At 43.8% G+C, this 25,000-nt stretch overlaps 2 protein-coding genes across 7 annotated transcripts in view; one reads left to right on the plus strand and one right to left on the minus strand.

Annotated features, from left to right (window-relative positions):
• The window catches only part of tle2a (TLE family member 2, transcriptional corepressor a), a 38,665-nt gene extending 19,098 nt beyond the window's left edge, over positions 1-19,567 (plus strand). Inside the window, exons 3-20 of one of the 3 annotated variants that reach the window (XM_019274351.2) lie at positions 2,654-2,717; positions 5,841-5,885; positions 8,148-8,210; positions 8,601-8,705; positions 9,195-9,408; positions 9,803-9,819; positions 10,504-10,599; positions 11,169-11,213; positions 12,404-12,565; positions 13,025-13,148; positions 14,031-14,227; positions 14,540-14,619; positions 15,311-15,560; positions 15,894-16,141; positions 17,303-17,450; positions 17,614-17,764; positions 17,991-18,067; positions 18,321-19,567. In XM_019274351.2, the coding sequence (XP_019129896.2) occupies positions 2,654-2,717; positions 5,841-5,885; positions 8,148-8,210; positions 8,601-8,705; positions 9,195-9,408; positions 9,803-9,819; positions 10,504-10,599; positions 11,169-11,213; positions 12,404-12,565; positions 13,025-13,148; positions 14,031-14,227; positions 14,540-14,619; positions 15,311-15,560; positions 15,894-16,141; positions 17,303-17,450; positions 17,614-17,764; positions 17,991-18,067; positions 18,321-18,428 (2,194 nt within the window). In that variant the 3' untranslated portion in view covers positions 18,429-19,567. The remainder of the gene's footprint in view (positions 1-2,653; positions 2,718-5,840; positions 5,886-8,147; positions 8,211-8,600; positions 8,706-9,194; positions 9,409-9,802; positions 9,820-10,503; positions 10,600-11,168; positions 11,214-12,403; positions 12,566-13,024; positions 13,149-14,030; positions 14,228-14,539; positions 14,620-15,310; positions 15,561-15,893; positions 16,142-17,302; positions 17,451-17,613; positions 17,765-17,990; positions 18,068-18,320) is intronic. The other 2 variants (XM_019274353.2, XM_019274354.2) reach the window with 2 other exon arrangements.
• Positions 19,568-21,340: 1,773 nt separating this feature from the next.
• Positions 21,341-25,000, minus strand: part of tle2b (TLE family member 2, transcriptional corepressor b) — a 73,061-nt gene continuing 69,401 nt past the window's right edge. For all 4 annotated transcript variants that reach the window (XM_019274356.2, XM_019274355.2, XM_027290322.1 and 1 more), the window contains one exon: positions 21,341-24,632. In XM_019274356.2, the coding sequence (XP_019129901.2) occupies positions 24,525-24,632 (108 nt within the window). In that variant the 3' untranslated portion in view covers positions 21,341-24,524. The remainder of the gene's footprint in view (positions 24,633-25,000) is intronic.

Consider the following 25,000-nt stretch of genomic DNA (forward strand, 5'->3'; position numbering starts at 1 on the left):
CTCTCTCTCTCTCTCTCTCTCCCTCTCTCTCTCCCTCCCCCCCTCCCTCCATCATCCATCCCTCTCTCTCCTTTCTCTCCCTCCCTCTCTCTCAGTAAATGGTGCTGAGCCAAACACTAATTATTACAGGCAATCATTTCGACATGAAATACCCACTTCCTGCTCACCGCTCTCCTCCCCTCTCTCCCTAATTTTCTTCCCTCCTCCAACTCTTTTATGCTCCTACAGTCACATAATGGCGCACAAACACACACACACACACACACACACACACACACACACACACACAGTAATTTTGTTCCTTGAAGTCCATTTTGTGGGGAATGGTTATTTCTTTCTGAGTGCGACCTTGGGGTCTTTCCTGTAAGCACAAGAAATGTGTCTGTAAGTGTGTGTGTGTGTACATTTGCTGTGCTGTTGTGCAATTTCTAGAGAGCCGATTTTACAGGTATAGAGACATAGATTTTTTTTTCCCCTGGCTCTCTTTAGTGGTTTTTAATAGCATGGCTACCTGCTGCTCATTTGCTAAAGCAAAATCTGATGAGCCATGGTTGGTTTGTGAACATGGCATTCAGGCCACAAATGGTCATTTTCAAGCATCTTGTACTCCATAAATAACCCTGACTGGCTATGAATGCTCTCAAAATGACCTGATGGTGTCCACAAATGAATCCATGGACCATAAGCTGTCATTAAACATCATGCGTGGAGCTAAAATTATTATTTGTTGATTAGATCTACAAAACACTAATGGAATTCTTGTGTATTTGTCGACCATTTTATGACTTAATTACATAGGCGAGGGTAACGTTCAAGGTCAGACCTGAACAAACTGGGGACAATTTAGATAATCAATCACTTTTTAATAAAACAAAATGTTCTCTGGTAAGGATTTCATGATTTCCTCTGCTTTATTTGAGCTGAACTTTGGACTGCTGGTGTCACTCTGTGTTCTGCAACTTTTTGACATATTCTAGATTTAAAAAATAAAGTGATATGAGTTGTTATTATTGATTATTAATAATAATAATCATACTATAATCACATAATAACATACTAATAATAATACTAGTTTGACTGATTAACTGCTCATAAAAATAATCTGTAGTTGCATTTGTAATCACATCAACACATTTAAACACAGGAATTCCACAATCAATAACTGTTTCTATTGATTGTGTGTGTGGCGTGTGTGTCTAGTCCTTGCTTCTCCAAGCTCATCCCAAGTCTGTCGTGATGAACACACCAGCAGTCGTGAACACAAACACACACAGTTGCATTAGTTCACAGCTCTGACTGACTTCTGCCGAGAGGCAATTCCACTGTAATAAAATCTATAGGGTGGGGTGGGATGGTTTGGGGGGGGGGTTTAATCCTCACTACTGCTTCCCCTCTCCACCACCACCACCGTCTCCCACTCCTCGTCCTGCTTCTCTCCCTCTCCTCCCTCGTCCCTCTTCTCCTCAACTGGCTGGCAGTGATAAATGAGTCAATTATGTGTGTGTGCGCACGCGGTGCTGGAGAAGGAGAGCGGATGGGGCCGTTATTACCTGTTGCGGCTGGGGGTAATGTTGCGGTATTAATCATATTCTAATTTTCCTCCGCCAAACGACCCCACCCCACCTCCCTCCACCCACCTCCGACGTCTCACCTCACCACACCACACCACCCCACAGCCCCCCCTATCAATCTAACTGCCGCCCGCAAACAAGTCAGCGCGAACTGCCGAAGGCCCAAAATATACTGCCTCTCTGGGGAGGGGAGATTGGGTGAGAGAGATGGAGGGTGAGTTGCATTGCAGAGGTAACAAGGGAGGTGTTGGTGTGCTTGGGCCTGATATACAAACACATTTAGTGTGTATGTGTATGTGTGCGTTTGCAAATCCAGCCATTGGCATTATTGAGTTTTAGAGGACACTGGGGACTGGTTTGGGTGCGAGGAGAGACGGGCAGACACTGAGGACAGACAGAAATATAGGACACATGGGAGAGGTGTATAGCTGCTATCACTTCAGAGATGTGTGTATGTGTGAGAGAGGGAGAAAGAGAGTTAGCTTCCACCTCGGGCCGCGCTGTACTGTAGTAGCCTGACATAGACACAGGTCATGTCATGAACATTCAAACAGAAAACAGACAAAGTTGGCCCCTTTTGACCCGTTTTAAAGCAGAAGCTTTGACTTCGGTGAAACTTGGCAAAGTGTGCTTGTCGAAGGAGAGAGAAAGGGAGAGGGGGGAGCAGTCAGACAGAGAGACAAACGGACCGACTGGTAATTGGGGAAGGCAACAAAATGAGGAGGAGTGGAGGACACATGGCTAGATTGAAAATTGTCCATAGAGAGAAAGTGAAGAGAGACACCTTGGATGTGCCTGCCTGCAGTCTTGGCTGCGTTTCAGGCTCTGAGCGTGACTTCGTCTATTTCTGCTCTGCTCTGAGGTGATAATGGGCTGTCAGCACCCCAGTCACCCTGCTCCCTCCTCCCCCACTGAGTGTGAGAAGAGAGACAGAGAGAGTGGAGAGGAGGGGGGGTGAGTGAGCAGGGAGTAATTTGTTGTCATGTTGCTAATTGTATTGTGTATTTTTATTCGGGATATTATACACATCAAGACTCACTACCCTTTTTTTTTTTTTTTTTTTACTCTGCTCTCTGTTGCAGTTTGAAACTGGAATGTGAGAAACTGGCTACAGAGAAGACGGAGATCCAGAGACACTACGTTATGGTGAGACACACACACACACACACAGAGGCCTTGTCTCCATGCATTCGCTCACAACAAGTGCGCTGCCAAGTCCACTGAATCCCTTTCATCTGCTAACAGCTGCCAAACAACACCCACCGAAAAACCACACACAAGACCACACACACGACCACACACACACATATTATAGGACTGCAGAATAAACAGCACTTACATGGGCGTGCAATCTTGTGCTTGTGTTTGCGACTGTTTCTTTTTTGTATCTGAGATATGTAGTTCTGGGCTATACTGCCGATGTGTCCACATCTGTCCAGAGCTGTGGGTAGATCCTCATATTCTTACCAGCTGTCTTTATATACACTCGGACGCCTCAGTGCTGAAAGCAGGAATCCGGTGTCTGGTCTGATTCATACTCATACTTCTTTGAACACATTGTTCTTGATTTTTAAAAAAAAAAAAAAATTTTAATAAAAATTTCATCTGTTGAGGCTGTTTTTGCGACCAGTGGGAATCAAATCAACGTCGGCACAGCTGCCGCTGAATTCTGCTACCAGATTTTGAGGAAATATCCTAAATGTTGCTTGTGTTAGATCTTTGAATATTACCTTGTTTTAATGATAGTAGTATGATAGAAAGTTTATATATCTGGGCTTTTTACTGTTGGTTGTACAAAACAAGAAATTTGAGCGCCGGGAGATAGTCTTTGATATTTTCTATTATTTAATGACATTCTAAGATGATTAATTAGCTACTGAAAACAATAATTGTTAGTTAGTAATTGATAGTGAGAATGCAGCCCTATACTCTACCCACTGAGTTACACAGACTACTTGTTTTACCGCTGTGTGGCTGGCTGTCAGTCATTCCCTCCCACACTGCTCTGTAGTATGGTCACATGGTGTCTTCTCTAAAAAAAAAAATACTGCTTAATAGATGTTCCTCTTTAGTTTGAAGCTTTTGCATCTCATCACTGAGGGCACAGGAAGTTAGAGAAGTAAGCCTGTGACCGTGGCTTGAATCCTCGAGTGCTTCCTCAGAATATTTTTAACCAAATGAAGCGGGCACCCCTCTGATAACACAGAAGCAGCGATGTGCTCCATTCAGAGGTAGCAGTCTGTGTGAATATTTGTGTTTTGGTTATAAAGAATACACGATCAGTAGATCTTTTTTCTTGATAAAATAAAGGCTAAAACTCTTTATCTTTCTTTTTTATTCTGCAAACCTCCAGCCTTGATTTACCTGTGATCAGAGACACACACAACCACAGCTGACTGAGTGTAGGCTGCCCAGAACCCACTGTGCCAAAAAAGAGCTATGTGGCAATCTTGGCACAGAGCGGGGGACTTGTGTGGGGATTGAAGTTTTAGTGATGGGGAGGGAGGGAGGGAGGGAGGCAAGAGAGGGGGGGGCTAGCTGGCATCAAGCACAGCCTAGGTCTCCTTTCCTGGCTCATGATTTGGGTTTGGATGAGTTTGGGTGTTGCTAAGCAACAGGCGAAACTTGGCACAACAACTGCCAAGCAGAGCCGCCAGCTGCCAGGAAAGGCGTCTTTTATGGTGGCGCACACACAGAAAGAGTCGAACACGGCACACACATGCACAGAAAACACACACACACAAACATGCACATAAAGCACATAGATACACATACTTACACATTTGCAGACACACACACACACACACACCTGCTCTCTCTCCCTCTCTCTCTCTCTCTCGCACGCACACACGCACGCACGCGCGCACACACACACACACACACACACACACACTCATGCATGCATGCTAACTGCCAGGAAAGATGTCTGGAGAGAGAGGACCCCTGCCATCTCCTCTCCCATCCTGCCAGCCTGTTCTGGCTGCCTAACTGCCAATCTCCTCTCTCCACAACCAGTCACACTGAAAAGCAAATGTCAGCCTGTCACTTTTCGAGGCATCTGACTTTAAAATGCTCTCCTTTTTTCGTCCATCTCTGAAGGTTGAGAGCGAGAGACTGTCACCCGTCTCTCTCTCTCCCTCTCCCTCTCCCTCTCTCCCTCTCTCTCTGTGGCATTCATCTCCTCCTGCGTCCCTCGCAGTTCCTTGTACTTTGGGTAAAAGCCTGGGTCAAATAGCTCACATTAGACATGATTATTGCAATAGTCTGTCACCTTCTTCTGCCCGGCGACAATTTCCCTGGCTCGCTTTTGGTTTCTGGCTTCTAGAAATGGGCCTGAGGGTCAATTTAGTGCCATTGACTTTGAGAAGAGTCAAGGTGAAATTAGTGGCAATGTGCTTTTAGGGACATATGGGCACTTCAGAGTACAAGTACAAGGGCTGGCATCATCTGAAGCAGGGAGCAAAGGAAAAGACTTTGTAGATAGTTCATGGCTCAGACTGTTGAATTTATTTGTGCAAAATGACGACTGAATTTTAAAGTTTATGTAAATGTGTAAAATCACAAGTCGTGGAAGAAATTACATATTTTTTGTCAGACAACAAGTTCTTGTCTTTAGGAGTATTTCTATGTTGTCTTTTGCTGACAGTATTCAAACTTTGTTACATTATATCCTTGTTGCATTCGATTGTTGTTGTTTTTTAACTCTAATAAACTTTATTAAAATAGTAAATGTTGTACTTGTTGAGTATTTTTAACTATGGATTAATACATCTGTGTTCTGCCAGTGGGTCCTCAGCATGTCTGTGTATGTATTTAGGAATAATTCACTGTTTGTTTGGGGCTTTTTGTTGAATTTGTTGCTAATAAGGAAAAATATAAAATAAGCTCACACTTGGAGTAAAAGCAAAGCTCTAACAGTTATAGCAGATGAAAAATAATGTGCCATAAATGGATTTTTTTTAAATTCGCCATGTGGTCTATTGATTTTAAAGTTTCTTTTAGATTTAATTCAGTGTTTGCAGAAGTTGCCAGAACATATGTTTTATGTACAGTTTGTATTGCGTTTGTTTAGATAATAATTAGAATAATATTATAAAATGAACTCATCCTTATTCCTTTAGCCACATGGGAACTATTAATTGGATTATATTGAAGAACCCTCCTTGCTTTATTTACTCCACATATTAAAGTTTATTCATTACAGTCAACTCATATTTTTGTTCATGTGCAATCCTCATGTATATTAACTGATGTTCTGCTGTGTTTCAGTATTACGAGATGTCCTACGGCCTTAACATTGAAATGCACAAACAGGTGAGTAAGCCCTCTCTCTCTCTCTTCACCTCTGTATATGGCTCTCGCTCACTCCTCATCTTTCCTGCCTCATACTCCTGAAGCTTTGCATTATTCTCTTCGATTATCGTTCACTGTCTTCTTTCTTTTAACCCCAATCAGCTCGACTCAAACAAACTCATAATTTTTTTAGGAAAGCCTCCGTCTCTCTCTTTTTTCATGTCTTTCTGTCTCTAATGTCAGTTCCCTTTCTAAAGGACCTATATAGCTGTGTTATGCTGTGGAGGCGTTAATAGGATCCACAAACAGAATTCATTTCTCCACCACAGACCGACAGATGAGAATACTCTGCCCTTCTCTGAGCCTCCAGAACAGCCTCGCCTCTGACCCGTCATAAATCCCTGTCTGTTACTGCCGCTGTGCTCGATCCCTCCATCCCTCCTGTCTGCTTCTCCGTCCCCTATCCCTCTCTTCTCTTTTCCCTTCAATTGCTGTCTTACATTGTCTTTTTTAATGCCCCCCTCTCTTAATCTCCATTTCTTCATGGTCCCTGTCTCCCCTCCTTTCCATTGATTTCTCTTTCTCCCTCTTTATCTCTTTTTTTTTTTTTTCATTGCACCCCCCCCCCTCCACCTCTGTCTCCTTGCAGACATACAGTCCATGCTGAATTTCACTTTAAATCAGGTCACTGCCTTCTTGCCGTCTACTCTCCCTTTCCCTCCCTCTCTCTCCTTTCATTTCACCATCTCAATCGCTTCGCTTTTGTCGTGCGGCTGCCGCCACCTCCCCCCCCACCACCCACTCCCGCCCCCCAATCTCGATTTTCCTCCCCTGCTTTCCTTCTGTTTCTTCTTTCTCCGTCTATTTCTCCTCTCCCTCCCACATCTTTTGTTCATTGGCTGTCATTCCCTCAACCCAATCTGCCCTTTTCCTCCTCCTCTACCTCCTCTCCTCCTTCCTCCGCCTCGTCTTTTCATTTCCCCTCTCCCATTTTGTTCTCTCTCTCTCTCTCTCTCTCTCTCTCTCTCTCTCTCTCTCCTCTGAAGATGTCATTTAGTAGTTGGAGTTCTCTAACAAGAAATCATTGTGTCTCCCTTGGGGTGGGGGGGGTGATGGATTCAGAGGATGGAGGGAGGGAAAGAGGGGAGGGTAGGAGGGGGAGCACGCTGCCTGGCTGAAAAATAGAAGTGGAGGGAGGGAGGGAGAGATGTGGGCAAGAGAGAGGAATGAGAGAGGGAGTATAAGAGAGGAAGAGCGAAAAAAAGGAGGGGGTGGAAGTTCAGTCCGGCATCAATAAATCACTTTAGAGAGAGAATGGGGTGGGGAGGGAGAGTGAGTGTGTGTGTGTGTGAGAGACCGTGTACAAACACACACACGCATGTGCATTCTGACACACGCGCGCACACACACGCGCACACAGCAGAGTCTAGCTGTCAACAAGACAAACAGCCTGCGGCCATAATGATGTTGTCATGATCTCTGCATGCATATCATTACTGGCCCTAACGGCCTTGTTGGGCCTGCCGCTAAACATGTTTGTGTGTTTGTGTGTGTGTGTGTGTGTGTTAGACATCACATGACAGTGCTTGTAATACTGATTACTGCACTAAAGAAAGAGATGGAATGAGGGATGCATGGAAAGAACGACAAATGGAGTGAGATGGAAAGAAAGGTGGAAAGGAGGAGAGAGGGATGGAAAGAGAGAGGAGGAGGAGGAGGGAGGAAGAGTTTGCTGCTGGCTGTGTAGTAGAGCAGATCGAGACAGACACACACCCACAGCAAGAATCACTGACCCCCAGCAGGAAACATACACACACTCAAGCATGCAAAATGCAAACACACACACAGACAGACAGACATGCAAGAACACATCAGAAACACATGCGCGCGCACACACACACACACACACACACAGTGAGAAAAGATGGTGAATCTTGCATCTCCTTTACACACACACACACACACACACACACACACACACACACTGTGTGGGCTGGCTGAGGCCACAGCAGATGCTGTCCATGAATATTTTAGCCAAACTCCCTGGCAGAGTTTCCATTTGCATGGACCAAATGTAAGCAGCTGAAATATTTACCACACTGGCCCTGGGAGAAGCAGGCCACAGCCACTGTGTGTATGTGTGTGTGTAACCTTTTCAGGAGTGTGTGTCGTCTTTTTGTTCAAGCTCAATCTTGGCTGTGTGTGTGTGATGCATGGTGTGTGTGTGTGTGTGTGTGTTTATTCATCAAAGCAACAGTATCTTCTCCCCCCCCCCTCTTTCAGACGGAGATTGCCAAGCGGTTGAACGTGATCTGTGCTCAGCTCATCCCATTCCTGTCGCAGGAGGTGACACACACACACTCTCACACACACTGTACTGCATGCAGCCTCCCTCTCTCTGCTGTCTGACAGCAGCCCACACAGAGGGCGTGCACATGCATACACATAACAGGAAATAACACACACACACACACACACACACACACAGACTGCAGATGGACCGAACTTCAAAGCACATTCCTCGATTGCCAAATGGTTTGCATTCGTTCACAAGTATTTCAAATATGCTGTTTGTGAGAGTCTGAATACTTTTTCATACTAATTAAGAAATGTTACACACCATTAATATTATCTCAGTTTACAAAGAAGGAGAACATCTGAATTTTAAGTCGAAGTTTAAGAGTATTTAAATCTGAATCCAGCTGCCCTTCACTGACCTCTCGGTTTGTTCCACAGCACCAACAACAGGTGGTCCAGGCCATGGAGCGCGCCAAACAGGTGACCATGGGGGAGCTAAATGCTTCGATAGGGGTACGTGGGCTCCCCCCTCTGCCTCATAGCGTGTGTACCATATCCTCCCATTAATTTATATTCCCACTTATTCTTTTTCTTTTATCGAGGCAAATATCAATTGGCCCACTCTAAAATTTAGTTATTGTATAAATATTAGATGGATTTTTTTTTTTTTTTTAATTCAAGTGGCTTTACCAGGTACCTGAAAGAGCATCAACAATGAAATGATTGCCTCTATCAATGCCACATTTTAAATGCATAGAGGATTAATAGGGAATTAAAACAGAATTTTAATAATATTTCTGTTTTAGTTATCAGTTGTCACTTTATCTCCTATCACGCTGATTGGCTGCAGAGCTTCCCCCTCAGCACCTCACACCCGTGCACATCGCAGCACTTAGTTCCCTTTCTTTCCTTCCTCCTTACTTTCTCTTGATCACTTCCTGGTGAGCCACTTCTTCCAGTGCTCTTAAGTCACCCAAATCTCTCTCTTCTGTCTCCTCTCTTTTCCGTTTCTTCTATTCTTCCTCTCTACAGCAACAGCTCCAGGCCCAGCACCTCTCCCAGCATGCCCAGGGTTTGCCAGTGGGCCCACACCCATCAGGACTGCCCCACCCCGGCCTGGCACTCGGCGGAGGATCTGGCTTGCTTGCCCTGTCCGGGGCTCTGGGGGCCCAGCTGGCTGCCAAGGATGAAAGAGCACACCTCGAGGCAGCAGCCGCCGCTGCCGCTGCTGCAGAGCACCACAGAGGTACAGGGACACTTTAAATGATGCTTGTTTACTTTACTTTTCTTTAGGTTTGTTTCTGTAAACCAAGAAGTGTAAAAGTTTAGGGCTGCGACGCGAGTTGGATTGCATTCTTGGAGATGAAAATGTCTCACTGAGGTGGGAGTAGAGTAAACACAGAAGCTTGGCTCGATGGATGCTGATGATTGGCTTTGGTTTGAAGTTTTGGCAGGGCACAGGGGTGTTGCTGATAATAACACTCCTCAGGGATATTTTTCCACTGAGTCATCAGATGTAGAGTGATGTAAAGTAATCGCAGATAATCTCGCATTTATTTGTGTTTGTGTTCTTATCCCTCATTTGCTGTCCCGTGGCCTGTTACCTGAATGTGTTGGGTGCTTCTGTCTGGATTGAACAGACCGTGAAGCAGGACCAGTGAGTACAAATTACTACACACTTATCACTTATATCAAGTACACTTACACCTGTCCACTCGTTTATTCAGCAGTCTTTGATATTGTTGGCAAATTCAGTGTTTTCTTTTTTTCAAGTGCCCACAGAAGCTTTAAGTTTTCTAAGGCTGTATAAATGATAGAAAAATCTAAATGTGTACGTCCGTATATAAAGATGCTTCTTTGTGGTCAGTTGTGCTTAAAATTATTATATTACATTTTATATATACTTATTATATATTCAGATTGCAGTTAAAGATGCTGGATCCCTGCATGACAACATTTGGGATCTCAGCACTACATCACTGCCACTATAAAATTGTGACAATACTGGTTTAAAAAAGAAACTGTGCATCAGTGCCAAAGCACGCTCAGGCAGCTCCACAGTCTTTTTTTGCTGTCTTAAAGAAAACTTGAAGCATTCTCTTTCTTCCCCTCACTCCTACAGTGAGCTGCCCGATCGATGTCGGCTGATATTCTTTCACATTCATCTCCGCAGCTTATGAGCCTGACATGATTTATGCAGTCCCTCTCACCTCATTATCACCCTCTTCCGTCCTCTCTGCCCTCACTCCCTTTTCTTCCCTCCTCTCTCCTTCCTTCCTCCTTCTCTTCCTCCTCTTTATGCCTCCCGTACACACCACTGCTCCCCCCTCTCTCTCTGCAGAGCTCTCTGTCCAACGGGGATAAGGGTCGCTCAGCAGACTACCTCAGCAACGGCAAGAAGAGGAAAGCTGATGAGAAGGAGTTCATGACAGACTATGTGAGGCACTTTCATAACACTGTTAAATGTTTAAGTAACTGAAGGAAAGTTTCACCCAACTCTTCCAGTCCTCATCAGATAAAAACCGGTGTTGTTTGTCCAGTAAACTGTTGAGACCTGCTCTCCTTTTAGACAGCAATTGAAATATTCACACTGCCTGCTGTCGTCACTGTATTCTAGAAATCTATTAAGCATTATAAGGGATTATTTTTAGTGTGAGATTAATGAGTCGTGGGTAGTTCAGCATTATCGCTTTGTCCAAAAAGACCTGCAATATTAAAAACAGCAGTGCCTTCGAGGATTTCACCTCTCCAAGTTAAACATCTAAAATTAATTACAGTTGTTCTGTCGATTGCATTTACTTCAAACTATCTTACTCAGGCAATGAAATGTCATAAGATATTTAATTTTCCTCCCTTTGCAGTGTAACGAATTACAGCTTTTTATTATGAAACTTTTTCAGACACACACCTCTTTGTGTGTGTTGTATATTTCTACATGTAATCTACATACATCAGACAGCAGAGCAGGAATATCTAATCTCACTTTCTCTCTCTCTCGTCTCACAGGGCAGTGATGCAGATAAGAGCGATGATAATTTGGTGGTGGATGAGGTTAGTAGGCGGCCGCCGGCCTCTGTTGGCCTCTCTTCACCGCTTTCATCTACATTCATCATGTAAACACACCCAGCAGGACCATCTGAATAATGCTAATAACAATAATAACCCTGCACCTCCTCCACCTCTGCCTGTCCTCATTTGACAGCATCCACCATAAACTACATGTGCATACACACACTTGCTCTTTATGCTTCTATATGCAGTTCTGTCTGTGACTGTTTTATTAGTTTTATGAATGAGTGTAGACCGAATGGATAGAAATATGTTGGAATGCTTGTTTATCATATCATATAGATTAACAGAAATAAAAAGAAATCATCAGGAGAGCCTATATTAAATGTTTATCTTTGACATCCAAATGAAATATTAAGTGTCCTCTGTGCACGAGATAAAGACTGAAGCTGCGCCCTGTTTCTGAAAGTTTTTACATTGAAGTAGGGTTAAGGTTAGGGAGTGGTTTGTCTGCTTCCAGTACAGTTTGGAATCGATAAAAGAACAACAATAGCTGGCAGGTAAAGGACAGGTTCACACAGTCTGGTTTTTAAAACAATTATCAGGTGCTCATTTGAACAATGGAACACGTTTTGCTTGCAGTAATCATTCCTCATGTTCATACTGTGGCCATTCATCTGCTTCCAATGTAAGTGACGGAGGATTCAGTTTTTGTTCTGTGCATAAATGTACAGAAATAAGCTAATTTGACTTTCTTCCAAAGTTAGTGCTTTAATCTAAAACCCTGTCTTTGTCGTTTCCGTAGATTGTAGTGTAACAAAACAGTCTGTAACTTTGGAAAATACCTGCTTGATATGATTAACTTGGAATGCTAAACCTCATCTTAACTTCAGATGAACTGTGGACTGTGAACAGTTTTTTTTTTTTTTTTGCACAGAACAGGGACTTTCCTGTTTCTTTATTTACTTTGGAAGCACTTAAAGAAGTGATTTCTTAATGGTCAGTATAAACAGGAGTAGTGATTTCAGCAAGCAAAACCAGTGTCCATGCTCATAACGGCACATGATTATTGTTTTAAGACTGACTTGCAAGAAATCTACATAAGTAAACATGAGACTGATCGATTTCCTGGTGATCTCCACTTGTGGCCTTCATCATTTAAAACTTTGAATAAGTCATTGTGACTTCTTATTACTGTCTTCTGCAACGAAGCTCTGTGTTTTTGATTTCAGGACCCATCGTCCCCCCGCAGCGTGCAGTCCTACTCGTCCAGGGAGAATGGCCTGGACAAGATGCCCCCGTCCCGTAAGGAGGGTCCCCCACAAGCCAGCCCAACCTCTCTGGCCTCCTCCAGCAGCGCTGCCTCCCCGTCTCGTGGCAAAGAGCCCCCGCAGGTAGAGGCACACATCTGTATGAACACAAGTGGACCACACAAAGACACAAAAAGACAAATATTTGAATCGCTTTTGCAGAACACACACTTGGTATATTTCAGTATAGGACATCAGTGTTTCCATGCTGTCAGCACACACTGTATTCTGCTTGTTTTGTTCGGGTCAATAGTTCGTCTCAGAGTTATTATGCTTTATATTCAACATCCCACACATCCCACAGTCTGGGCTGCTGACATCCCTCAGTGCTCTTCAGGTCCCATCTGCCTTCAGTCATCCTTACTGTCCTTACTTTTGTTTGTTTGCTCTTCTTTGCCGTTCTTCTTCTTCTTCCTCGGCTGGCTCCGTCCTCTACTATTAAATTGTGTTTTCCCCCCATTTATCTAATTATTTATTTATCCTTTCATTCTACGTTTATTTTCTTTTCCATCTTGATTTTCTAACATTTCTGTGCTCTACCAGAGGGAGAAGTCCAGTACTCCGGGTATGAAGCCAGGGACCCCCATGTCTCAAGAGTCCAACACTCCAGGACCCAGCGGACCTCCGCAGTTCAGACCTGTCCCTGGCAAGCCTGGTGTTGACCTCGGTAAGAACATCCCAGGAGCTTTAATTGCTTAGATTCCCCAAAGAACACATCATCAGCGCATTGAACTTCAGAAACATTTCCATGTTGGTCAAGAAACCAAAAGACAAATGCCTCCCTCCCTCCTCCCAAGGATCCAAACTTTCACTGCACACAGAATCAATTAAAAAATATTAAATCCGCCTTTGCAGATTTTAGTCCGTACTCGCCGTTACATGTAGTGATTCTATCAACATCAGGCCGCAGTAGTTGGTATGGGTGTCAGCCAGCTCCCCACCACCCACCACCATCTGGACTTAATAAGCGGCTGTGGGCAAAAATATTCAGCGGCCCTCACTTTTTAAATGGAAAGATTAGGAGAGGTGATGGACTGTGACTGTGAGCTGCTTCATAATGAGCCTCCATCTATTCCAGTGTATCTCTTTCTCTCTTTTTTTTTTTTTCGCATCACCTGTTATCCCCCGCTCTGATTTCACACACACATACACACACCCATTATGCATGCATACTCACACAGATACAGCTACATGCATAGAAAGAGGGTGTAGAGGACGTGTATGTGAGCGCACACACATACACACAAATGCGTTCCTGTCTCGCTGCAGGGAGGTGTGGTGGCCAGCAGGGGTCAGTGGTGGTCTAGTGCTGCGGTTAGTGATGTCCTGCCTTTTGTATTGCAGGCCACAGCTTGTTCACAGTCTGTCAGTCACAACTGTCTCAAACTGAAAGGCCCTGCAGATGGAGTATATATAATAAAACAGAGTTGATTTTGGTCTATACTAAAATGAAAGATGAAACTCTCTGAGTCTCTAAGCCTCAATCAAAAAATGTGCTCTTTTAAATAACTCACAACAAATGAACCCTCTTGTATTTTTCTTCCTTCAGCTCTGGGTCTGAGAAACCCCCTGGCGGTGCAAGGAGCGTACCCTCCAGGGGCCTTTGGCCTGCCCCCTCCAGGTGTGAACGGTGATCTGCCCGGGGCGGCGGGCTACGGTGCCGGCCTCCACTTGGTCTCCCCCCAGATGAACGGAGCTGCAGCTGCAGCGGCGGCAGCTGCCGCAGGCTACGGACGGTCCCCTGTGGTGAGCCAGACGCTCAGCAGATAATCTGTCTTTCCAGTGTCACTGTCATATGTAATACCTCAGCATATAAACCCGTCACAGAGGGCACAACGAGGGTTACATATACATATACTGAAAGGAAGGGAGTGTTTTAGAGAGAGAGCGAGCAGCTGCATCGTCATTAATTGTTAAGAATCTGACCTTGGCTCTTAAAGTCTCTCTGCCTTTTTATATTATCTCTTTTTAGTCTGATCTTTCATCTGATACTCTCTGTACTTCATATTTTTATGAGTGAACCCTCTCCTCTCCTCTCCTCTCCTCGCCTCCTTCCAGGTGGGCTACGAGTCTCCACACCCACATATGAGGGTCCCTGGGCTTCCTGCCAGCCTGCAGTCAGCTGCCTCCGGAAAACCGTGAGTTTCCCCTTTCTTGCCTATCATCACTCAAATCTATCACCTGTTCACTATTAACGGCACCCAGGTTCTCCTCAAATTTCCATTACAACACAAAGAGAAAAGATGAACTATGAGGGATGTTGGAGGGGGCAAATATTTTAGTGAAAAACAGTTTAGAGCCTCCAGAACTTTGCACCAAAGCACCATTGTTGAAACTAACAATCTGTGCAACATCGGGGACTTTTAAGTTTAAGTGTTAAAGCGAAAAGAATTGTTAGCCATGAGGTTTTCATTCCTAGCTCCATTTCACTTTGTATTTTTCTTCTGCAGATTATTTCTGATGTAGAGGACGTGACGTCAATGAGCAGCTTCAGCAGACTCGAGCTGTTAAGCAGTATTACATTTGAGTTATTCTGACCTTTTCGTCATTCAGCGTCAGTCTGTTCTTCTGTTGGAAATGCAGGAATCACAAGTTGAAGTAGAAAAGTAAATTGAGGGGAAGATGGTCTGTAACTTTAGAGCAGTGGTGGTTAAATGGTGCTCATCACGGTTACACACTTATTATTCTTGTTCAGTGAATACTTCAATAAATTCCTCCTTTAGAAACAAAGACCAAATAATAAAATGTTTGCCCTCTCATGCTACTGATCTGATTGCAGCCTTTTAATCTCAGTCATTCATCTCCGTCTCTCTGTTTTTTTTCCTCCAGCGCCTACTCGTTTCATGTGAGTGCAGACGGACAGATGCAGCCCGTGCCCTTTCCTCCCGATGCCCTGCTGGGGCCGGGAATCCCTCGCCACGCCCGTCAGATTCACACCCTGAACCACGGAGAGGTGGTGTGCGCCGTCACAATCAGCACCTCGACGCGCCACGTCTACACCGGAGGCAAGGGCTGCGTCAAGGTGTGGGACATCAGCCAGCCAGGAAGCAAGAGCCCCATGGCCCAGCTGGACTGTCTGGTGAGGCATGAGGGAAGGAAGGGGAAACATTTAGATGGATGTTTGTAGAGTCGTATTTAACGTTTGTTGCCCATCTTGTGTCTAATAATGTTGCTTTACTACCAAAAGTGATGCTCTTGTTTTTCCACAAATAAAAACACACTTTGGATGATGAATCACCTTTGTGTCGTTGTCCTAAAGCCATATCCTCCAGTGTCGTTATTTATTGCTGTGATACTGCTGTAGCAGCACGCTTAACTTTGCATCTTTGTATCCCTTTGTCATCAATTACAGAGCACTACAACATATATTACTGTATATAAATGTTTATATCGTTTTATTGTGCCCAAACAGAACAGGGATAACTACATCCGCTCCTGCAAGCTGCTCTCCGATGGGCGAACCTTGATCGTCGGCGGGGAGGCCAGCACGCTGTCGATCTGGGATTTGGCCACACCCACCCCTCGCATCAAGGCAGAGCTGACATCGTCTGCCCCCGCCTGCTACGCTCTGGCCATCTCACCCGACAACAAGGTCTGCTTCTCCTGCTGCAGCGACGGCAACATCGTCGTCTGGGACCTCCACAACCAGACTCTGGTCAGGTAAGAGGAGAGAGGAAGGAAACCAACTGCGTCCGAACTAGTTTTAGGATTCTGTTCAAGTAACAAGAAAGAAGGTGAAGAGAAAGTGATGAAGGGGGAGAAGTTATGGAGCGCAGAGAGACAGAGGAAAAGGTGCTACTTCAGAAATTGCAGTATCTATACTGTCAATCAAAGTCGAGAGAGAGGGAAAAGCAAACATTGTAGACAGGCAAGCGAGGCAGGATGAACACAGCATAGAGGAGGAGGACTTTAATTTTCAATGTTTCCTCATGTTTCTCCCTATTAAAAAAGACTCCTTCTCAGTGGGGGGTGGAAGATACATCTTGCATTTCTAAAAGTCACATTGTCTGCCTGTCGGTCTTTAAAGCTTCATATCAGTGGTCTTGCAAAAGTCTCTGATTCTTTCAGATATACCCACCTGAAATTTCAGTGTCAGCTAATACACAGATTTAGGGGTCTAGGGACGGGCACTATAAACTAGTTTAGGCTATGTGGCATATAGACTTTATATATACTAAAAAGTAAACAGTGACACTTTATTGAAGCTTCCTTATTCATCAATTGTAAGCATTAAGCAAATATTTAATAAATACTTCATGACGCACTATAATGTAGTTGCATGCAGGACATTTTAAGTACAGTATTTGTCCACAATTATAAAGACGCTTCACATTATTACAACTGTGTTTCACGACAGTCATTCATCACCTCTTTACACGGCAGGAGCTTACATTAAGAGTTGTAGTCGCTGACAAATCCATTACTGAACTTGTATCTGCTGACTGTTATTAAATACACTATTATTAAATGTTTCTATAAGTTTTTTAAAAGCAACTGAAGACTGTTTAGACTTTTTAGTTTTGTTGTTTTATTGACTCTAATTCATTTTTATGTTTTTAGCTTTAAGACTATTTATTTGCCCGTGTCTTTAATTGAAGCACTCTTGAAAGGTGTTATATAAATAAACTTTACTTGCTGCTTATGAATACTAAATGGAGAGACTTACGGTAAGGTGTTGCCAAATAAAGATTAAATAATAAATGAGCATTTATAAGTCGCCGCAGTTTTAATTTCTTTCATCGTGCCTTGGGACCCTTTTTGCAGTAGAGACTTGCATTCCTATTATGTTTCATGCTAAAATAAATGACTTCCTCCCTGCAGGCAGTTCCAGGGCCACACGGACGGAGCGAGCTGCATCGACATCTCCAACGACGGCACCAAACTGTGGACGGGAGGGCTGGACAACACGGTCCGCTGCTGGGACCTCCGAGAGGGACGCCAGCTCCAGCAACACGACTTCACATCACAGGTAAAAACACACACACTCAGAAACGCACCACTCACTGCAGTCCAGACTAACGTGTATTAATATGCTGACAGGCTGCAGATGATCATTAACCCTTTCCCACCCTTATCTCTCCATTTCACTTTCTCTCCTTCCTTTGATTCCTTTCTTCTCTCTCCGTCTGTAGATCTTCTCTCTGGGCTACTGTCCGACAGGTGAATGGCTGGCCGTGGGAATGGAGAGCAGTAACGTTGAAGTCCTGCACGTCTCCAAACCTGACAAGTACCAGCTGCACCTCCACGAGAGCTGCGTTCTTTCTCTCAAGTTCGCCTACTGCGGTATGAATGCACACACACACACACACATGCGCAGACACACACACAAGCATCCACAGAAACCAGGGAAGCAGAACAAATCTCCTCCTTCTCTCATTATTCAGGAACAGTTTCTTCCTTTTCACCTCTCCCCGTTCTTTACAAAAGCAGCGCCTCCTCTCAGGCTTCTCCATATCTCACCTCCCTGGAGGCTTTATCAGTTGATGGCTGTGTGTGTTTCGTCCTGTAGGTAAATGGTTCGTGAGCACAGGCAAAGATAACCTCCTGAATGCATGGCGGACACCTTATGGATCCAGCATTTTCCAGGTAGGCCATGAAGCGAGTTTTATGCACCTATTTCTGCAAAAATAAGTTGTTTTTTTGTTTGGAAATGAGTCATAAAAAACGGTTACGTGATGAGGAAGTGTCTCTATTCATGCTTTTTTTATTTTTTTTATCATGTTGCATAATATTACAGGGTTATTTTGGGATACAAATACTCCAGCGAACATTATTTGTACAAAAACATGACTCATTGACTTTTTGTAGCTAATATGGCTTCCTGTGTCTCTCTGTTCAGTCTAAGGAGTCTTCGTCGGTTCTCAGCTGTGATATCTCCCCTGACGACCAGTTCATCGTCACCGGCTCCGGAGACAAGAAGGCCACAGTCTACGAAGTTATCTACTGAACTCTGATTGGCTGAAGGAAAAAAAAAAACTAATAATCAGGGGGCGGAGCCAAGGCTCCCTCCTGCACCAATGACTGTACAGAGCGTCGGTGGCATGGAAAACAAGAGACACTCAACTCCTACTTTGTTGTTTTGTTTACGTTTGTGAAAGAAATGAGAGAGAGAAAGAGAATCAAGGGGGCACAAAGTCACATCTCTGGAAAAAAAACAAACTTTTGAACTTTGTTTCTAATGCTCTGAGAACGCTGGTTAGTCTATAGCTGCGCAATTGTGGATTCCTCCAAAGAACTTTTGTTTTTGTTCCTTTTTTTCCCTTTTTTTAACAAAATAAAACCTCTGTAGTGAAAACAAGAAATAGCAAAAAAAAAAAAAAAAAAAAAAAATTATTTTTTTAGCCTTTGAATTTTTCGCAAACAGTTGGATTGCAATGAGTGGAAAAAGACAGACGTGGGACTGAGGAAGTTTGGGGTGGGATGGGGCTGGAATCTTTTAAAGGAAAAATACAGTTCATATTATGTGCTGTGCTTTAAAAAATAAATTTAAAAAAAGTCCCAAGCCTGGGTCAGTTTGGCCCGGATTGGCCTGGTCTGGTCCAGCTCAGCCCACAGCGCGTGGCTGCTGCTCAAGGCAGCAGATGCGTGACAGATGGAAGGATGGTGTGCTGTGACGTTCCAGCTATTTTGTTTCTCCTGGTTAAGTTTCAGCAGCAACATGATTGTATCGTCTCCAGTACATACATGACAAAACAGGGCTGGGTTTTCTCTAAAGTGTCTTTGTTCCTTTTTATTTTTATTATTTTTTTCTTTGTAAACGAACAAAGCCAGACTTATCCTGGAGATGTTTTTTTTTTTGGAGGGGGGGGGAGGGTCAGCCTGGAACACAAAACCACAACCCAGAGGACAGAAAAACTCAAGTCAGTTCAAACAGCTCGCAACAGGTACTCTCCGAGTATCGGGGACGTGGCCTCTGCTACATTATCGTCATCCTTAACACTCGACATTAAATGTTTTGTTTGTTTTTTGTTTTTTTCTATTGTATTTGTTAGGGCACATATAGGCAGACAGGTATTTTCACAACTGCATCATGAACCTTGAACCTTGCTATATATGGACATGTAAATAAAGTTCTCTAAAGGCAAACAAGGTAGTTATCTGTGACTTGGATTTGGCTTTAAACAAACTGATGAGTGGCAGTTTTTGTCTGTGATCTGCAGTGTATCGTGTTTTTAACAGATTGAACCACTACTTCAGGATTGAAGGTGTGGTGGGTAGAAATGAGGTGTGTGTGTGTGTCTGTGTGTCTGTGTGTGTGTGTGTGATATCACTGGCTGTCAAAAAATCTGCAGAATCAAATCATGTGTTCTTGCCCAGTTTAACTGTTGTTGAATGTTTTAAAATTGCAAAATCAAAAAAGCATTTGTTGAATGTTTGTTTAAACTATAACAGCCAGAATAGCGTGTGCTCACCGTGAGGCATCAGAAAGCATCTTAGAAATATTTTGAAGGAATGGTGAGCACACGCTCTGCTTCAGCTCTGCTGTGACGGAGACATTTCTCTCGCACCGAGGGAACACGAGCACAAAGCTTCTTCTCTAGTCTGCAACCTCACACATACGAGAAAGTGTCTTGCGATTCAAACCCACAGCGTGAGCAGATTGGGATTCACAGCTCCTCTGTGACTCTCTGTAAATAATGCAGTCGTATTTTTGTGCTGAGCTGGCTCGTAGCGTGGTGAGACAAAGGTGATCTGTGGTACATTTGAGGCTGAGGAATGGATTATTACAGCAATAATACCCAAGGGGGAGTTTTCAGTGATTATGTGTGTAGTGGTGACTGTCCTGCCAAGACAAAAAGCTTTAACTGCGAGAGAAGTAAACCTAAGGAAAAAAATGGAAACATTTATCTTCAGCCCAGAGTAATGGATTATTGGTGTACACGTGGATAATAAATCATTTAGCTTCATTTAATTTCTTTTTGTGCAAGTCTGAAACCTGTTTTTACCTTTTTTGACCTTTTTTTAAAATGCAATTCAGTTGTTAATATCCATGATCATGGCACAGGACAGCCTCACGGCCACTGATGCTTTTATACAGTTTCCAACTAATGTGAACAGTGGACTAAAGAATAAATGTCTAAATAAAGAAATAGAAAAACGCATCGCTCCTAGATTTAAGGTGATCTTTTCTTACTAATGTTGCAGTAGGATCGTCTCATTGGGACCTATTTTTCTACGCGAGGTACTCCCAAATTTTGATGGAGCCAGTTTCAAAATATGCAATGAATGAGAATCTCAGCTGCCAATTAAACGGCGCAGCCTTTGAAGATATTTGGCATGCTTGTTTTATGTATTTTTTAAATTTAAGCCCAACATGTCAGCATCTTTTTAAAATTCTACACATATGGAAATGTATGTTAATGAGCTCCAGTATCTCTTATTTGATGTGTGCAACTTCTTTAAAACAGACAAGGAGAGACCTCCAACACTGGTCACACTCAGGGAATCAAAATCTAGTTGATGTAACGCAGTGTTTCTCAGTGATCTGCAAAAACAATGAATCACAAAGTGGCCTTTTTCAGTCAGTATGATGGACAGTGTCCTCGGTGTACTGTATTATTTGTACCACTGGTGAAAGTTGAACAGCTGAGAACTTTTGTAAATTCAGTTTTTGCAGATTACTGAAAAGTTTGACATTTTTCCGTCTCTGCAGAAGGTTTATTTCCTCTCTGGGAGCGTATGGAAGGGTGTCCAGGAAGAATTGTGGATGAAAGGCTGTGATTTTCGACTGGACAAACCTGGTTCTTGTTGCTGACAGAATAAAGTATTCGACTTTGGTAATTTGGCTTTTTCCTTTACAATTTAAATCTCAGGGGGAAATGGGGGAGAGAAAAAAAAAAGATTGACACAGCAGACACCTGAAAGGATGAACACAAGTTTGGTTTATTTTTCACACATAGTATTTCTTGTACAGCACATGGGAAACGCATCAGGAGGGAAGAAGACACGGTGCGTTTAAAAAAGAAAAAGAAGTTCCTTGGCTTTTTAAAAGAGAAACCAAACATCGGCTTGTAAAATAGAAATAAAAAGTTTTTATAGTGTTGGAACAGAGAAAGCACAGGCAGGGCGGGGAGAGACGTTACTGACAGTTAAAGAAGAGTATCAAATACAATGTCCCAAATATTCACGCTATACCACCAAATGCATAGCCATTGTACAGCATCATTCTGAGTAGTATACAAGCTTGTGTATGAGAATATCATTTAGGTCTGCCTGTGGCTGACGGGCAGAAAGGGAAAGAGGCAGGCAAAGGCATTAAACTGTACAGATCTGACTCCTTGCTGGAACAGTAGCCATTGTAGAAGTCCCTCATAGTTTTATCCTGCACCAGCGCTGCAGCGAGAAACATGGACAAATCTTGCTCAAAGTTTATACAACTGGAACTAAATTGCATACTGTAATGTAAAATTCATCCCTCTGTTAATCTGTGGCTGTGAAACCATTCACTGCACCTACTCTGTAACGTCTGATTTGTCTCGTTCCGTCAGCAAGAAGTGGAGCATTAGTGCAACAAGCATGCAGTAAAAAGCGGGACCTCTTCGATGGCTAAATCTGTATCGTCATGTCGCAGCCGACGCCTGCTGTACACTGACCACAGACTCAACAGAAACGGTTTAGTTGCACAATAAGGACTGCAAACAGACTATAGCACATTTACTACCACTTTTGGAAGAAACAAACAAAAAAAAAAAGGAATGAAACAAAAACAACAAACAGAAGACAGAGGGTCTTTTCTCTTTTTTTCTTTACATGTGACTGCTGATGTTGTTGTACGCCCTCTGCCAGTCACCATCACCAAGGATAAAAACACACCGATTTTAAAAAGGGGGGGAAAAAAAGGAAGTTAAAAGAACAAAAAATTCCCCCGCCTGTGTTCCACTTGATTTTGTATGTCTCCATGTGTGAATGCATCCTTCTTTGTTTGCCCCCTCCCCCTCCCCGAAACGCAGTCATTGGCAACCCCAATACATAAACATATCATTACATAAGACGAGCAATCACTATTCATAAAAAATACTGAAATAAATGAGTAATAAAAGAAAAGCTTGAAATGTGCCTTTTTTTAGTCTACACATTGGTGAGGCATGTTCTATAGAAGCAGAGAGCTCTGATATACAGGTTTGCCTGCCACTTTGGAATATGATATGAGGAGGGCTAAAAAGTAAAAACTGGGTTTATAGGAAAAGTTCAATATTTTTTGGAAACGTGCTTATTTGCTGAGACGGAGATGATATACGCAGATCATGTCTGCGCATTAAACATGAGGCTACACCTAGGCGCCGGTTAGCTGAGCATAACATAAAGACAAAAAAAACGAGGGCAAACACAGCCTGGCTCTGTCTGAAGCACAAATTCCACCTACAGATCACCAATTAACATTTTATGTTTCGTTTATTTAATCTGAATCATAACTTAAGTGTAAAAAAACAGGAAACCAGAAGACACTCCAGAAAGTCAGCGTGCTGTAAAAAAGTTTGACTTTTTTACAGAAACAAACATTTTTATCTAAAAAGTGCTGCTTATTTCGTTTGCTGTTTCCAGTTTTTATGCGAAGCTAGGTTACCGGGCTGCTGGTGGCGGCTAAATCGTTGCACACGGACACAGGTCGATTTGATCTTCTCGTGTAAAATCTCTGCAAGAATGCGAATAAGCACATTTCCCACAAGGTGCAACTTTTCCTTTTAAGATGTCTAGCATCTCAATTAATAGCAATCAATGGCTTACTGAACAAGATTTAGCCGGAGCACTTTGAACACTAGAGTCAGCAGGCAGGCAAAGATGGAGATAATGACACTGATAAACATGTAATCTCATCTGGTTTGCACATGAAAGCAGCAACTGGTTGCATAAAATTTGAAAGGATTCGGATTAGTCGCTGCTTAGTTGGCTGCTGCTGATAGCGTAATCGGGTGGTGTTAATTTGCCCTCTTGTCTGCCTTACAGTGAAGTTGGCGTGCTGCTACTTCATCTAGCTGACAGTGCCTTTAATGAGAGTGAGTGCAGCGCCCGGTGTCAGGAGAACAATCCAGAGGAATTAGAGGGAACAGCTCGGCTGATGTTCTGTGTTTGTGTCTGTGGGCCCTGGGAGAATCCCATTGACTCCGCTGCTCATTAGACGCTGCCTTTGTCAGACCAAAATAAAATAGATATTAAGCAGTGAGACGGGGAGCACTGCGATGAATGTTTAATTGGGTGTTCTGTGTGTTGTGTGTGTGTGTGTGTGTTTCTGTCTTCTTATGATTACCTCAAGGCGGTGTAGCAGAGTGTGTATTCTTGCCTGATGACGTGCGCCTTATGTGTGTGTGTGAGCAGGTCTATGTGTCATGTTAGTGTATGTGGATATCTGAAGCGGCCCCCTCCATCTCAGAGCGTCATCGTTCCCCCGCTCCTGACACCTCTCGCTGGGGAGAGTGAGCCGCGGCGTCAGCCTCATTAAGGCTTCCACTGTCTGGCTAATGAATCGATTGTGTGGTATCAGTGCTCCTGGCTGGCGCTCCCACAGTGCCGCTCCGCGCCTCCTCTGGGGGCCTCCCTTCCACTGAGCTCTTAATCAGGAAACAGCCCTAATTACCCTGCCTCTCCCTCCTCCTCCTCCTCCTCCTCTTCCTCCCTGTCATTTCTCATCCTTCTCGCTTTCTCTCCACCTTCTTGTCTTTCCCTCTTTTGCTTCTCGACTTTATCTTCACGCTCCACCGCCCTTTTCCTTTGTCCTTCTTATCTTGCTCCTTCCCTTTCTGCCTCTCTCTCTTCGCTATCATGCCTCATCCTTGGGCTAAAAGTAGAAGGGGGGAGGAGGGAGGGGGCATTTGGGAGCTTCCACAGTAGCTTATATCACAGCAAAAAGGGGGAGAGGGGGGGTGTGTGTGTGTGTGATGTATTATGGGTGAGGGTCAGGAGGACTGAGATCTGGGTGCTGCTGTTGCTGATGTAATGAGGATCAGGAGCGGTTGGCTAGGCAACTGGTTATCCTCCCGTCATCCTCCATAAAAAAAAAAAACACCCCAAAATCTCCGTCCTGTCTCTTCCCATCTTGTTGTGGCCCTCAGTACACCACCTCGTACACGGTGGCCTTCTTGTCCCCGGAGCCCGTCACTATGTACTTGTCGTCTGGGGAGACATCACAGCTCAGCACAGACGAGGACTCCTTGGACTGGGGAGCGGGTGAGAGACACAAGCCAGGATGTGATGATAGATGGATGGAGACAGAGAAACAAACAGAAAGAGAGAGAGAGACGTTAGAAAAGACATGACTCATCACTTAATACTCAATCATACAAGACATATTTGCATTTCAAAACAGTCGGCAATTATTTCCAAACAGACAACTCCGCAGCTCTAAGATGCTGACTCATTCGTCTGCTTCAATGTGAGACGCGCTGCTCTCTTCCTCTGGAGATGCAGCCTCATTAAGTGCTGGTTTTAAACGTCACCAGCAGCACGAGTCTGATGGTCTGCATGAACTGGCAAAACACACAATCCACTTTTACCGTCTTCCACTACTCTCTGTCTGAAAACCAG

Source organism: Larimichthys crocea, chromosome XVII (genome assembly GCF_000972845.2).
Source record: "Larimichthys crocea isolate SSNF chromosome XVII, L_crocea_2.0, whole genome shotgun sequence".
Classification (NCBI taxonomy): Eukaryota; Metazoa; Chordata; class Actinopteri; family Sciaenidae; genus Larimichthys; species Larimichthys crocea.